At 55.0% G+C, this 15,951-nt stretch overlaps 1 protein-coding gene across 3 annotated transcripts; it reads right to left on the bottom strand.

The window, feature by feature from the left end:
• Positions 1–327: 327 nt before the first annotated feature.
• LOC120747744 (zinc finger protein 501-like) lies at positions 328–15,252 on the bottom strand. Of its 3 annotated transcripts, XM_058424340.1 has the most exons (4): positions 5,959–6,157; positions 5,030–5,110; positions 1,891–1,973; positions 328–1,704 (listed from the first exon to the last, which is right to left on the bottom strand). In XM_058424340.1, the coding sequence occupies exons 3-4, from the start codon at positions 1,940–1,942 to the stop codon at positions 446–448; spliced, it is 1,311 nt and encodes a 436-aa protein (XP_058280323.1). In that variant the 5' UTR covers positions 1,943–1,973; positions 5,030–5,110; positions 5,959–6,157; the 3' UTR covers positions 328–445. The 3 variants fall into 3 exon arrangements, with proteins under 3 accessions (XP_058280323.1, XP_039909715.2, XP_058280324.1); XM_040053781.2 differs by lacking the exons at positions 1,891–1,973; positions 5,030–5,110; positions 5,959–6,157 and adding exons at positions 13,856–14,993; positions 15,180–15,252 and having other exon boundaries at positions 328–1,490; XM_058424341.1 differs by lacking the exons at positions 5,030–5,110; positions 5,959–6,157 and adding an exon at positions 3,586–4,447 and having other exon boundaries at positions 1,891–1,969.
• Between the last annotated feature and the right edge of the window lie 699 nt (positions 15,253–15,951).

Here is a 15,951-nt window from a genome sequence, read left to right as displayed (position 1 = left end):
TCCCACCCACCCAGCCATGCACAATCCCAATCCCACCACTCCAAATTTGGATCCCACTTCTCCCAATCTCCTTCCAGCCCCATCTCAGCCTGGCAGCTGTGGAATTAAGTAAGTTTGGTGTGGGATTGAGTTTTTCTGAGGTGGGAACAAGCCATTCTGGGGTGGGATTGAGCCCTTTTGGGGTAAGGTTGAGTTATTCTCAGTGGGATTTCAGTGGTTTTGAGGTGACAGATGGATCTCTCTTGGCTTCTGGAGTGCAAATTAAGAGAGAGGAGAAAAAAATTACGGCCAAAAAAAAAGGATAACCAGCCAGGTGTCTTCCCGACATGGATCACAGGGAATGTGGGTCACCAGGGCTCTGCCCAACGTGGGTCCTCCAGTGGGGGATGCAGCTGGAGCAGAGGACGGAGCTCTTCCTGCACTGGGGGCACTCACAGGGCTTCCCTTACTGGTGCCTCAGGTGGTGTTGGGTCATGTGAGACCTCTGTGAAAAGCTCTTCCCACACTGGGGACACTCGTGGGGCCTCTCCCCAGTGTGGATGCGCAGGTGGGTGGTGAGGGCAGATTTCCACTTGAAGCCCTTCCCGCAGTCAGGACAGCGGAAGGGCCTCTCCTCTGTGTGAATCCGCTGGTGCAAGAGGAGCTTGGAGCTTGTGCAGAACCTCTTGCTGCATTTATCACACTCATAAGGCCTCTCCCCAGTGTGGGTCCTTTGGTGGCAGATCAGGGCCGAGCTCTGTATGAAGCTCATCCCACATACATCACACTCGTGGGGCCTCTCCCCGGTGTGGATGCGCCTGTGGCGGGTGAGGGTGGAGTTGTGCTTGAAGCCCTTCCCGCAGTCGGGGCAGCGGAAGGGCCTCTCCTCTGTGTGTGTCTGCTGATGTTCAAGGAGCTGGGAGCTGGTCAGAAACCCCATCCCACACTCGGAACACTTGTAGGGCCTCTCCCCAGTGTGGATCCTTTGGTGTACAGTCAGGTGCCTACGGTGCCTGAAGCACTTCCCACATTCCCCACACTTGTATGGCCGTTCCCCAGTGTGGATCTTGTGGTGCTGGGTTAGGCTGGAGCTCTCTCTGAACCTCTTCCCACATTCTTCACACTCGTAGGGCCTCTCCCCAGTGTGGATCCTCTGATGGCTGATCAGGCTGGAGCTCTTCCTGAAGCTCATCCCACATTCCCCACACTCGTAAGGCCTCTCCCCAGTGTGGATCCTTTGGTGATAGATCAGGCTGGAGCTGTGGCTGAACTTCTTCCCACATTCCCCACACTCATGGGGCCTCTCCCCAGTGTGGATCCTCTGGTGACTGATCAGGTGGAAGTTGTTCCTGAAGCTCTTCCCACATTCCCCACACTCGTAGGGCCGTTCGTCTGTGTGAATCCTCTGGTGGCGAAGCAGGTGGCACCGCCAGCTGAAGCTCTTTGCACACCCAAAGCACTTGTGGGGCTTCTCCCCATCATGAAGCTGCTCATGGACCACCAGGTCTGAGCTCTGGCTCCATCTCTGGCCGCCTTCCTGGCACAGGGTGGCTCTTTCCTCCTCAGATCCTCGTGATCTGCTTTTGCAGTCTCTTCTCACCAGGGATCGCCAGGACTTTTCCTCCCCGTTGGATTCCTGCACCATGGAGCCGCTCAAAACAGCCTCTTCCACGAGGATCTGCCGTGGGGATTTGTCCTCCCTGGTCTCCATGCTCAGCTCCTTGTCTGGGGGAGGAAGGACAAGGAGAGGATGGGATTTGCCTCCGTGCCAGAGGGAAGGGGAAGGAGATCCCCTCAGTGCGTCCCCGGCAGGACGGCGTCGGCTGCGGGGTTGTCCTGCAGCCGGGGGCCGTGCTGGGCTGGGAGATGGAGCAGGAGAGAGGGGGAAAGGGGCACTGACTTCCTCCTCACCTGCCTGGCTGTCCTGGGGCATCTTCCTCTTCCTCACAGCCTCCTCCTCCATCCTGCAAAGGTTTGGGAATGGGGAATCCTGTCTGGGGGGAGAACAAGGGATGAGCACGTTGAGTTTGAAGGTCTCTCTGCCCAAGACCATCTCTAGAAGTTACTGGGCAATTGGGAGTGAGTGGATCTACACTGGGGGCAACTGCGCTTTACTGGGACCATGCTGAGAGGGACTGGGATTATTCCAGGGGCAACTGGGATAATACTGTGAGGAACTGGGAACAACTGGAACTTTGATGGAGGAAATTGGGATCACACAGGGATCACAGTGGGAAAAGCTGGGTCCATGCTGGGAAGAACTGGGATCACACTGAGGGTGATGGGAATCATACTGGGAATGACTGGGAGTGGCTGTGAGCAACTGGAATCATGCTGAGAGCAACTGGGATGAAGTGGGAGTGACTGGGAGCATGCAAGGGGTGACTGGGACATACTGGGAGAGACAGGGGGTCACTGGAATCATACTGGAGGCTACTGGGTCATGCTGGCATTGACAGGGAGCAACTGGGAATCACACTGGGAGCCACTGGCATTGCACTGGGAGTGACTGGAATTAGACTACATGTGACTGGAATCATACTGGGATCATATTGGGAGTGACTGGAATAGTACTGGGAGAGACTGGGATCATACTGGAGTCAGACTGGGAGAGACTGGAAAGGTGCTGGCCATGATTGGAACCATACTGGGGGTGACTGGGTGCAATGGATCATACTGGGAGTGACTGAGATTTTAGCGTGACTCACTGGGATCATACTGGAAGTGACTGGAGCCATACTGGGAGTGACTACGGGTCCCACTGGGATCATCCTGGGAGCCACTGGGATTACAGTGGCTGTGACTGGATCCTCACTGGGGGTTACTGGGAGGTGCTGGGCCCATGGTGGCAGGAAACTGTGAACACACTGGGAGCAACTGGGATCAACTGGAAGGTGCTGGAACCATGCTGAGGGGACTGAGATCACAACTGGGATCATACTGGGAGTGACTGGGAGTAACTGGGAAAGAATGGCATCATTCTCAGGTAACTAGAGCCTTACTGGGGCAACTGGGAGTGACTGGGAATGACTATGAGCATGCTGAGGACAACTGGGATATACTGGGAGGGTCTGGAAACATACTGAGGGGACTGGAACAACACTGGGAACAGATGGGATCATGCTGGGAATGACAGGGCCCACACTGCAGAAAACTGGGAGTGACTGGATCTACACTGGGGACAACTGGGCGTGACTGGGAACATGATGAGAGGGACTGGGACTGTTCCAGGGGAAACTGGGATCATACTGGGATCACAGTGGGAACAGCTGCAGCCATGCTGGGGAGAACTGGGATCACACTGAGGGTGATGGGAATCATACTGGGATTGACTGGGAGTGGCTGTGAGCAACTGGAATCATGCTGAGTGTGGAGTCCCTGCAGCCCCTTGCCATAATACCTAGGGCCTGGCCTTGGCAGGACAGATCATAGAGTCACCTGCCCAGCCTGAGACAGAGAACTTCCCAATGGGGCTCTGGACACGATGGTTTGCCTCAGTTTCTCCCCTCCCTGATTCCCCTGGCCCTTTGGTTTCTCCTTTCCTCTGTGTCTCCATTGGTTTGGGGTTCCCGGGGACTGGCCCCGTTTTCCCTACAGGACACTGACCTTTCCTGCCCTTTGCTCTGCCCCCGTGCCTCAAGGTCTTTGGCTGCTGAAGCTCACACTTGAGCTGGAGACCGGCACACGTGCTCCCCTTTCCAATCTGGATTCCCCTTGGGCTTCTGGAAATAAACCTGGCTGGAACTGATCCAGTGCAAAGGCCTTCTGGCCTCTCCTTGCTGAGCTGCCCACGTGGCGTGTGTGCATGTGTGAGCTTGACTGCTTCGCCTGAGCTTCCCCAAGCGGCCTTTCCACCGCAGAGGCTTATCGGCTCTGGGCTTCAGCTCCACTCCCAAAAACCACAACGCAACACGCTTTGGCCGAAAATTACCCAAATGGGCCTAAAATCTCCAGGACCTGGACTGAGACCCAGACCAAGATCAGCACCAGAACCGGCACCAGCACCAAGACTGAGACCGACACCGAATCCGAGACCGGCACCGACAGCGGCGCTGCTCTGGGACGGGCACCGAGACCAAGACTGGGACCAGAACTGACACCAGAACTGAGAGCGGCACCGCTGCAGGACCGGGACCAGGACCGGAACCAGTACACCGGAACTGAGACCGGCGCCACAGAGGCACCGGGACCGGGACTGAGACCAAGACCGTAACTGACACCAGAACTGGCACTGGGACCAAGACTGAGACCAAGACCGGCACCGGAACCAGCACCGAGACTGGCACCGCTCCGGGACTGGGACCCAGACTGAGATTGGCACTGGGAGCACTCCGGGACCAAGACTGACACCGCTACCGGCACTGGGACCTGGACTGCGCTGAGATCAAGACTGAGACCGGGACTGAAGCCAGCAAAGAAGGGCTCAAAAGTCACCAAAAACACCCCTCAAGAGACCAAAAAGTGGCAGAAAATCACCCCAAATGATCAAAAACTGACTAGAAATTATCCCCAAATTACAAAAAATGGCTCAAAATGACAGAAAATGGCCCAAAAAATGACCAAAAATCCCCTTTAAATGTACCCAAAAATGAGACAAAATTGCCCTAAATTACCCCATATGACAGAAAACACCACAAAAATGGCCAAAAATGGCCCAAAATTGACCAAAAATAACTCAAAAGTGGCAGGAAATACCCGCAGGATGGAGGAGAGCCAGGAGGGACACAGAATTCCAAAAATTCAAATCACCCAAAATTGCATTAAAAAAGCAGAATTAAAAAAAAAAACCTGAAAAAAGCATCAAAAGAGTTAAAAAAAAGAAAAGAAACACCTTGAAAATTCCTCCAAAAATGCCAGCAATATTCCCCAAATTTCAAAATATTCCCCAAACCCAACAAAAAACACCCAGAAAATGAAAAACAAAAAAACAAACAAAGAAACAAGCAACCAAACCCTTAAAATGCCCAGAAATATATTAAAAAAATCCCCCCCCAAATCCCCCGACCGCCCGGAATTCCCAAAATCCCTAAAAATTCCCAGAATTTCCTACACTTGCTCTTGATGAAGGGCTGTAGCAGGCAAGACTTGCTGGTGCTGGCGCTCTGGATCACCAAGAACTTGAAGAGGAAATCTGGAAAAAAAAATCCCACGTTTGGGCCAAAATTGCCAAGATTTCCTACATTTGGAACCAATATTCCCCAAATCTCCCATGTTTAGACACAAAATTCCCCCAAAATCCCCCCTAGAGATCTGAAAATTCCCACACTTGGACCTGAAATTCCCCAACTTCCTGCATTTGCCCCAAAATTCAAAAAAATTCCCAATAGAAAACCCAAATTTTCCCCATTTCGACCTCAAAATTTCCCCTACAGAGTCCAAAATTCAAAAAAAAAAATTCCCTTGAAGGATCCCAGAATCTCCTTATAGCGATACTGAGACCCCCCCAGACCACCCTGGACCCTTTCTTGGCTCCCCCAGACCCCTATAGAGCCTCTATAGCACCACCAGACCCCACCAAATCCCCCCTAGAGACCTCCGGATCCCCTCTAGAGACCCCCAGGCCCCCCGGACCCTCTATAGATCCTCCATAGATCCCCTATAGCGCCCTCAGACCCTCTCTGGAGACCCCTAGAGCCCCCCCCAAATCCCCCATAGGGACCCACAGACACCCCGAGACCTCCCCGGAACCACTAGAGGCTCCCCCAGACCCCTATAGATCCTCAACAGTCCCCTCAAACCCACAAATCCCCTAGAGAGACCCCCCGACCCCATTTAGGGACCCCCCGAGCCCCTTTACGGACTCCTCTGGACCCTCTAGAAAGCCCCCAGACACCTAGAGAGCCCCTATAGCCCCCCACAAACCCCTTAGGGACCTCCCGACCGCCCTAAATCCTCTAGAGACCCCCCCAAATCCCCTAGAGAGACTCTCAGGTCCACTCAGACCCCTCAGGATCCCCGAGAGATCCCCCAGTGCCCCACCGTAGGTCTCAGACACGCGGGAGCCCCGTCGGGGGACCAGGAGCAAAGATGGCGGCACTCCGGGGAAGCAACTTCCGAGCAGTCTGCGCATGCGCCGGAGACAACGCGCCAGCAGATAGGCGGGGCTCAAGGGAGAAGAGAGCTGCGGCCAATGAAAGGGCAGGGAAGGAATGAAATGAGGCGGGCTCAGGGAAAGCGCAGGGCCTGGCAGGGGAAAGGGGCGGGGTCAAGGAAAGGGCGGGAAGGAGGAGGAGAGTGGGCGTGGCCAAGGGGACGCGCCCTCCTACAAGGGCTCGCTTTGCCCTAAAATCACCCAAAAGGGTCTGAAATCTCCGGCACCGAGACCGAGATCAGCACCAGAACCGACACCAGCACCGAGACCGAGACCGACACCGGAACCGAGACCGGCACCGCTCTGGCACCGGCACTGGGACCGAGACCGAGACCAAACCCGGCACCAGAAGCGGTGCAGGGACCAAGACTGACACCAAGAGCGACACTGGGACCGGCACCGGGAATGCTTTGGAACCGGCACCGGCGGCGGGAGCGCTCCAGGACTGCTCCAGGACTGCGGCCAGAACCGAGACCGGGAGCACCCCAGGACTGAGACCAAGAGCGGCACCGGAAACCAGCACCGAGACTGGAACTGCTCCGGGACCGAGACTGAGATTGGCACTGGGAGCACTCCGGGACCAAGACCGGCACCGGCTCCGGTACCGGGAACGCTCCGAGACCGAGTCCGAGACCGAGAGTGAGACCAGGAGTGGAACGGGAACCGGCACCGGCACCAAGAATGGCACCGCTCCGGGATCGAGATCGACACCGGGACCGGAATCAGCACCGGGAGCGCTCCGGGACTGAGACTTGAGACTGGAGGCGGGACCGGGACGGGGATCGGACCCCGAATCGCTCCGGGATTGGCTCCAGGATCGCTCCGGGACCGCCGCGTTCGCTCCGGGCAGTTTTGGCCGCACACCCGGGCGGGACTGGGAGGGAGCCCTGGGCCGGGCGGGACCGCCTCGGTTCGCGTCGTTCCGCTGCAGCCATCCCGCTCCATATGATCCCAGTTTGTATGATCCCAGTCTCTATGGTTCTGATCCATACGCTGCCAGCCTGTGAAATCCCAGTCCGTGTGATCCCAGTGTGTACAATCCCAGCCTACAAGGTGCCAGTCCGCATGATCCCAGTCTGTCTGGTCCTGCATGGCACACACTCCAGGGGTGCCAGTCTCGGTGCCAGGCCCGGTTTCAGTCCCGGCCTCAGTCTCGGTCTCGGATCAGTGCCGGTCCCAGTGTCGGTACCACTGCCTGTCTTGGTCCCGGAGTGCTCCCAGTGCCAATCTCATTCTCGGTCCCAGTACCAGAGCGGTGCCAGTCTCGGATCTGGTGTTGGTCTGAGTCTCGGTGTTGGTGCTGGTTCCGGTGTCGATTATGGTCTCAGTCTCAGTCTCGATCTTGGTCTCGGTCTCAATCAGGGAGATTTTAGCCCAGTTTGGGCGATTTTAGGCAAAACTGGGGACAATTAGTGTGGATTTTAGCAACCTTTGGATGAATTTAGGCCAAATCTGGTGGGTTTTAGAGTGAACTTTATGTTCCTTTGGGTGATTTTAAACCCAACCAGGTAGTTTCAGGGTGGATTTTACACCCTTTGGTGAGATTTAAGGGTGAATTGGGGGCATTTTTGCGTGAGTTTTTGTAGAAATATGCCTCTTGCTGCTGAGGACTCCAGGACGGTGTAGATGAATGCAGACGAGAGATCTCTGAAGTTGGGTTTTAGAAGAAGGTGTTTATTGTATAAGATGGGAGGCCTTGCTCAGAGCCGCCAGGCGCAGCTGAAGCATGGCCTTGGAAGGTGGGGGTAGTGAGAGATAAGGAAATTCCAAGAGCAAGATGCAAGAGGTAAACAAAGAGATAAGAGGAGAGAAGGAACAGAAGGAACAGAAGAAGAAGAGAAGAGAGAGAGAGGCCCACTCTCGCAGCCCCCTGATAAGGGGTCTCGAGGTGGGCTGTAACAGGGTTGTGCCAATGGGGTTACAGATACTTGATACTTCAGGGGGGTGTTACAAGTGTGGGATAAATCATACATTGGGGGTTCTTTTCCCAGGCATCCAGCAGCTAGGACATCTCAAACATCAAAACTTACTTTCAATTCTATCTCAGTTACAGGTTTCACATTCTCAGAATCTAAGCAATCATATTTATAGGGCTTTCTGGCTTCATCCTTCCCAACAAGTTTTCAACCAGTTTGGGCAATTTTACACCTCTTTGGCTGGATTTTAAACCCCTTTGCAAGATTTCAACCCTATTTTTAAGGCCAAATTATGGATTTAGGGTGCTTTTAGTCCCTTCTGTGTAATTGAAATCTTCTTTGTGGGGATTGCAAGCTTCTTTGGGTGATTTGAAGCCAAACCTGACCGGGTTTAGGGTGGATTTTGAGCCCCTTTTGGCAATTTTGGCCCTTTAGTGTGATTCTAGACCAAACCAGGCCCTTTTAGGACCGTGTGTTGCCTTGCCAGCACTTTTTTCCCCTCAGAATTCCTGCTCTGTCCCTCACCCCGCCCCTTTCCCCTCACAGTTCCCGCCCTTTCCTTGACCCCGCCCCTTTCCCCTCACAGTTCCCGCCCTTTCCTTGACCCCGCCCCTTTCCCCTCACAGTTCCCGCCCTTTCCTTGACCCCGCCCTCACCGTTCGGGGTTCAGAACGGGGCAGGAGGAGATGGGGGGAGGAAGAGTTGCCCCGAGCATAGTCCTAGGCACTGCCAGTATGATCCCAGTCTCTCCCAGCAGGGCCCCAGTCACTCCCACTTGCTCCCAGTGTCCCCAGCATGGTCCCAGCTCCCCCCAGCACATAGCCAGTCTCTCCCAGTTTGATCCCAGTTACTGCCCCTATGGTCTGAGACATTCCCAGTGTATCCCAGTGTCCCTGGACATTCTCATAGTCATTCCCAGGCACTCCCAGTTTCCCCTGTAAGTTTCCATTTCCCACAGAACCATCCCAGTTTTTCCCAGTTACTCGCTGTTTCCTCCAGCATGACTCCAGTTTCTGGCAGTTGCCCAAAGTATAGTCCCAGTTGCTCCCAGTATGATCGCAGTTGTCATCTCAGTCTCCTCAGGATGCTTCCAGTACTTTCCAGTTCATCTCAGTCCCCATTTTCCTGCAAACATATGCCCAGTAGCTCCCAGTAACCCCCAGTCAGGATCCATTCACAGCCACTGTAATCCCAGTGGCTTGCAGTATGATCCCTTGTACCCAGTCACCCCCAGTATGACCCCAGGCATTCCCAGATACTCCCAGCATTATTCCAGTCCTGCCCAGGGTGATTCCCTGTCACTCCCAGTGTGGGCCCCGTTGCTTCCAGTCACTCCCAGTATGGTTCTAGTCATGGCCAGCACCTTTCCAGTCACTCCCAGTCTGATTCCAATGTGATCCCGTTTCCTCTAAAATACTCCCAGCACTATTCCAGGCATTCCCAGTATGATGCCTGTCAGTTCCAGCAGGATCCCAGTATTACCCTGGCCTTTGATTTTAGGCCACTTTGGATGATTTGAACTGCATTTGGCTCATTTTAGGCTAAACCATGTGGATTTAAGGTGGATTTTAGGGCCCTTTGTGTCATTTGAGGCCACTTTGTAGGGATGTGAGGCCTCTTTGGGTGATTTCAGACCAAACGTGATTGGGTTTAGAGTGGATTTTCAGCACCTTTTGACATGGGCTCAGCTGCTCCCATTATCATCCAGTGTGGTTCCAGTTGCTCCCGCTTACACTCACTGTGGTTTCAGTCTCTCCCAGTATATCCCAGTTGCTGCCAGCACGTTCCCAGTCACTGCCAGTTGCCCGCAGTTGCTCCCAGTCACCCTCAGTGCAGTCCCAGTTGCTGCCAGTATGATCCAGCATGATCCCAGTGTCCCCCAGCATGGTCCCGTTTGTTCCAACAAGATTTTAGACCCGTTTGGGTGATTTTTGCCCAACTGGGCAGGATTAGTGTGGATTTTAGGAACCTTTGGCAGATTTTAGGCCAAATCTGTTGGGGTTTTCTCTCATTTGGGTGATTTTAGGATAAGCTGGGCAGGTTTAGTGTGTATTTTAGATACTTTTGGATGATTTTAGGCCCATTTGCATGAGTTTTAGGTATGTTTAAGTGTCTGTAGGCCAAATCTGCTGAGTTTTTAGGGTGGACTTTAGGTCCCTTTGGGTGATTTTAAGCCAGTTCAGGTACTTTTGGCGTGGGTTTTAGGCCCAATTGGGAGATTTAAGGAGGATTTCAGGCCATTTTGTGAGGGTTTTAAACCAGTTTGGGCAGTCTTAGGCCCCTTTGGTTTGATTTTAGGCCGCTTTGGAGGATTTTAACTGCATTTGGCTGATTTTAGGCCAAACCATGTGGATTTAAGGGGGACTTTAGAGCCCTTTGTGTTATTTTTGAAATAAACAGGGCAAGGCCATCTGCTCCTTTTTTAATGCCTTTATTAGGCTCAGCTTCGGGCGGGGGTCCGACGGGTCGCGCACACAGCGCCGCTGCTGCTCCCAGGAGTGACGCGGAGGAGGAGATCTGCAGCTTTGTGCGCTGGTGCGCAGGCAGAGCCGGGGCTTCCGTCCTCGCGGGAGCACCAGGAGGCCTGCTCTTGGTTTGAAGCCAGGGCTCCTCTTGGCAGCCAGCGTCTCTGCTGGATAGGGCGAGAGGTTAAAAAGGTCTAGGGAGATAACTCTATTTGTTCCTCAGCCAGGAGTGTTATTTAAATCCTTTGATTCCGTGGTGGCTCGCCGTGTTAGGGGTTTCCTTTGCTGAGCTGTGCAAGATGTCCTCTCATTTGCACACAAGCTCTGATGTCACTCCTCCTCCTCATGGATCCGGGTGCCATTTCCTAGGAAGTAGCAGAGGCGGTACCCGACAAAAAGAGGGATTTTAACAACAGCATCATTAACAACAGGTAATTAGAGCTTTGAAAACATTCAAGCCAAAGAATGGCTCTGCAAAAAAATAAAACAACCTGTATGAATCACCAAAATACTTCACTACGATATCAGCTTGTGTTGATCATATTTCAAGAGCTGGGTTAAATGTGATGTAATTGTGCCATCAACCCACTTGAATCCAACCTTTCTTTAATAACTGCCATCCCCAGAGGGGTCCGCAGAGGGGGAGGTTGGATCGGGGGCGCTCTGGGGACTCGGGGTTCGAGATGGCAGCGCCCTCCTGGCCGGGATCCGGGAGAGCCGAGTCCATCCCTGCGGCTTTCCAGGATATTCCCACCCAGGACAGGTCCCCGGGGGAGCCTCGGTGGCCCCTGGGCCAGGGGAGGACTGGGGAGGATTTTCCACGCTGGCACCGGCATGGTGGGAGCTGTTTCCAAGTGCCCAAGGGGGGCTGTGGCAGCCAAGCAGAGATTTCCCAATGCTCTGCCTCTTTTCTTGGCCTGATCCGCGGGATCCGATGGCGTGTGCCCGTCCCTGGAGCTGTAGCCGGTGTTTGGAATAAACGCTGAGGGCTGTGCGTGACGTGGCCACCCAGGTCCTTGTCACTCGGGCCGTTCCCTGCCCAGACGGATTCCCTGGAGTTGGGGGCTGTGTCCTGGTGTCGTGGGATTCCCCAGGATGAGAATCTGGGAATGGTTTGGGTTGGAAGGGACCTTAAAGCCCACCCAGTGCCAGCCCTGCCGTGGCAGGGACACCTGCCACTGTCCCGGGGTGCTCCAAGCCCCGTCCAGCCGTGTCCAAAGGCAGCAGCCAGGCAGAAATGCGCTCGCCTGGCTGGGGCTGTGAGTTCCTCTGACACCAGCATGATGACAGATGCCACAGAATTCCATAGAATTCCATGTTTCCAAGGGAAACAGCCCCGGAGAGCCCCAGAATCCTGGAGGATTCCCTCTCCAGGGCGGGACGATTCTGAAACACTGAGGATCCACCCAGTTGCCCACTTTCCTGACTTTGAAGCCCCTTCCCAAGCTCCTGTCCCTCTCGTCCGTGAATTCTCCAGCCAGGAGGGGATTGCCCTGCTCCAGAGCAGCTATCCCGACAGGAATGCCGAGGGAGCTGCCTGGGCACCCCTGGGATGGGGCTGGGACCCCCAGAGACCCCAGCCCAGCATAACTGAGCCGCCCTAGATGCAACCAGTGCCAAAGGCTGAAATTCCCCCAAAGCATCACAAAATTGCTGGAACCCTTTTCCCACGGCTGATTTCTGCAGGTTTTCATCCTTTTTTGTTTGCACCTGCACGGCTCTGCCAGCCCTCGCCTTGCCAAAGAAATGCAATTCTCAAAACTGATAACTGAGAGTGACCAGGACCGAGTTAAAAAATAAAAGAAACAGGGCGAGATGGTTTATTTGGTGTCAATGATGTCACCTGCACAGCTCCCGCCATGGGCACCGTGCGGGTGGGTGAGAGGCTGGACATGAGGCCAAAGGTGCCCTGGGCTGAGCCCCAGCGTGGGCAGCGGCTGCGGGGGGATTCTGCCCCTGGGCCCCGCTCAGGTGAGAGCCCAGCTGCAGGATGGGAGCTGCTGGGGCGAGCCCAGAGGAACTGGAGCCCCTCTGGAGCCGGGCTGGGAGAGCTGGGAATGTTCCCCTGGAGAAGGGAAGGATGCAGGGAGAGCTCAGAGCCCCTTGCAGGGCGTGAAGGGGCTCCAGGAGAGCTGGAGAGGGACTGGGGACACCTGGAGCTGCTCCCAAAATCCCGGGGTGAGCCCGGGCCCGAGCCCCGCCCCTTTTAGAACCCTCCGCCTCCCGGCCAATCAGATTGCTCGGTTGTGTTCTGGTCACGCCCCCTGTCTGTTGGTTCACACCGGGGAACGCCACTTGCTCCGCCCCTCAGGCTGTTCCTGGACGCCCATTGGCTGTTGTCAAGGAGGCGGGGCTTAGACAGGGCTGGGAAAGCAGCGGCGGCGGCACCGGCGGAACGGAGCGGGCGGAACCGCGTTCAGCTCCTCGCCTCGCCTCGTCTCTTTCCACCCAGCAATGATGGTTGCAGAGGCCCGTCCAGAAACTCTGCTCCGTGGAGAACACCTCCAGCCCATCCCCCAGCTAAGCAGGAATGGAGATGATCTCAGCCCTGCTACCTCCGCTGAGGCGTAGCGACCTGGTTCAGGAACGACACGGCAGCCACACCCAGGCTGCTCGGACCACCAGCTCACAGACACCAGTGTGGTGGACGGCTAATGGCGTTTATTAACTGGTTACATGGAGTTATAAAACCTCTGTTTGCTACATCACTTCCGTCTGCTTACGTTACAAGTTAGGTGTTGCTTACCTTATCAGGGACACTAACCAACTAAGTATTGAGGGAGGGGTTCTGTCTGCCCGTACAACGCGATATCTTCCTACCGCCTGTCCCTAATCTCCCACACAGCCCCCCTTGTAAGGGAGGGTGACAGACATGACCTGGCCCCAAATTATAACCACAGAAGTGGTTTACTATCAAATACATCCCACCCACGCAGCCATGTACAATCCCGATCCCACCGCTCCAAATTTGGATCCCACTTCTCCCAATCCCCTTCCAGCCCCATCTCAGCCTGGCAGCTGTGGAATTGAATAAGTTTGGTGTGGGACTGAGTTTTTCTGAGGTGGGAACAAGCCATTCTGAGGTGGGATTGAGCCCTTTTGGGGTAAGGTTGAGTTGTTCTCAGTGGGATTTCAGTGGTTTTGAGGTGACAGATGGATCTCTCTTGGCTTCTGGAATGCAAAGTAAGAGAGAGGAGAAAAAAAATTAGGGCCAAAAAATAGGATAAGCAGCCAGGTGTCTTCCCGACATGGATCACAGGGAATGTGGGTGACCAGGGCTCTGCCCAACGTGGGTCCTCCAGTGGGGGATGCAGCTGGAGCAGTGCACGAAGCTCTTCCTGCACTCAGGGCACTCACAGGGCTTCCCTTAGCAGTGCCTCAGTTGGTGTTGGGTCATGTGGGACCTCTGTGAAAAACTCTTCCCACACTGGGGACACTCGTGGGGCCTCTCCCCAGTGTGGATGCGCCGGTGTCTGATGAGGGCAAATTTCCACTTGAAGCCCTTCCTGCAGTCAGGACAGCGGAAGGGCCTCTCCTCTGTGTGAATCCGCTGGTGCAGGAGGAGACTGGAGCTTGTGTGGAACCTCTTGCTGCATTTATCACACTCATAAGGCCTCTCCCCAGTGTGGGTCCTCTGGTGGCAGATCAGGTCCCAGCTCTGTATGAAGCTCATCCCACATACATCACACTCGTGGGGCCTCTCCCCGGTGTGGATGCGCCTGTGGTTGATGAGGGTGGAGTTTTTCCTGAAGCCCTTCCCACAGTCAGGGCAGCGGAAGGGCCTCTCCTCTATGTGTGTCTGCTGATGTTCAAGGAGCTGGGAGCTGGTCAGAAACCCCATCCCACACTCGGAACACTTGTAGGGCCTCTCCCCAGTGTGGATCCTCTGGTGTATGGTCAGGTAACTACGGTACAGGAAGCACTTCCCACATTCCCCACACTTGTATGGCCGTTCCCCAGTGTGGATCTTCTGGTGCTGGGTTAGGCTGGAGCTCTCTCTGAACCTCTTCCCACATTCCCCACACTCATAGGGCCTCTCCCCAGTGTGGATCCTCTGATGGCAGATAAGGCTGGAGCTTTGTCTGAACCTCTTCCCACATTCCCCACACTCGTAGGGCCTCTCCCCAGTGTGGATCCTCTGGTGTTCTATCAAGCTGGAGCTCTTCCTGAAGCTCTTCCCACATTCCCCACACTCGTAGGGCCGTTCGTCTGTGTGAATCCTCTGGTGGCGAAGCAGGTGGCACCGCCAGGTGAAGCTCTTTGAACACCCAAAGCACTTGTGGGGCTTCTCCCCATCATGAAGCTGCTCATGGACCACCAGGTCTGAGCTCTGGCTCCATCTCTGGCCGCCTTCCTGGCACAGGGTGGCTCTTTCCTCCTCAGATCCTCGTGATCTGCTTTTGCAGTCTCTTCTCACAGGGGATCGCCAGGACTTTTCCTCCCCGTTGGATTCCTGCCCCGTGGAGCCGCTCAAAACGGCCTCTTCCACGAGGATCTGCCGTGGGGATTTGTCCTCCCTGGTCTCCATGCTCAGCTCCTTGTCTGGGGGAGGAAGGACAAGGAGAGGATGGGATTTGCCTCTGTGCCAGAGGGAAGGGGAAGGAGATCCCCTCAGTGCGTCCCCGGCAGGACGGCGTCGGCTGCGGGGTTGTCCTGCAGCCGGGGGCCGTGCTGGGCTGGGAGATGGAGCAGGAGAGAGGGGGAAAGGGGCACTGACTTCCTCCTCACCTGCCTGGCTGTCCTGGGGCACCTTCCTCTTCCTCACAGCCTCCTCCTCCATCCTGCAAAGGTTTGGGAATTGGAAATCCTGTCTGGGGGGAGAACAAGGGATGAGCACATTGAGTTTGAAGGTCTCTCTGCCCAAGTCCATCTCTAGAAGTCACTGGGCATTTGGGATCCATAAAAAACAGGAAATTGGGAGTGAGTGGATCTACACTGGGGGCAACTGGGAGTCACTGGGAACATGATGAGAGGGACTGGGATTATTCCAGGGGAAACTGGGATAATACTGTGAGGAACTGGGAACAACTGGAACTTTGAAGGGGGAAATTGGGATCACACAGGGATCACAGTGGGAAAAGCTGGGTCCATGCTGGGAAGAACTGGGATCACACTGAGGGTGATGGGAATCATACTGGGAAAGACTGGGAGTGGCTGTGAGCAACTGGAATCATGCTGAGAGCAACTGGGATAAGGTGGGAGTGACTGGGAGCATGCAAGGGGTGACTGGGACATACTGGGAGAGACAGGGGGTCACTGGGATCATACTGGAGGCTACTGGGGTCATGCTGGCATTGACAGGGAGCAACTGGGAATCACACTGGGAGCCACTGGCATTGCACTGGAAGTGACTGGAATTAGACTACATGTGACTGGAATCATACTGGGATCATAATGGGAGTGACTGGAATAGTACTGGGAGAGACTGGGATCATACTGGAGTCAGACTGGGAGAGACTGGAAAGGTGCTGGCCATGATTGGAACCATACTGGGGGTGAC

This window comes from Hirundo rustica, unplaced genomic scaffold (genome assembly GCF_015227805.2).
Source record: "Hirundo rustica isolate bHirRus1 unplaced genomic scaffold, bHirRus1.pri.v3 scaffold_187_arrow_ctg1, whole genome shotgun sequence".
In the NCBI taxonomy this organism is placed as follows: Eukaryota; Metazoa; Chordata; class Aves; order Passeriformes; family Hirundinidae; genus Hirundo; species Hirundo rustica.
This window is presented reverse-complemented; position numbering and strand designations above follow the sequence as displayed.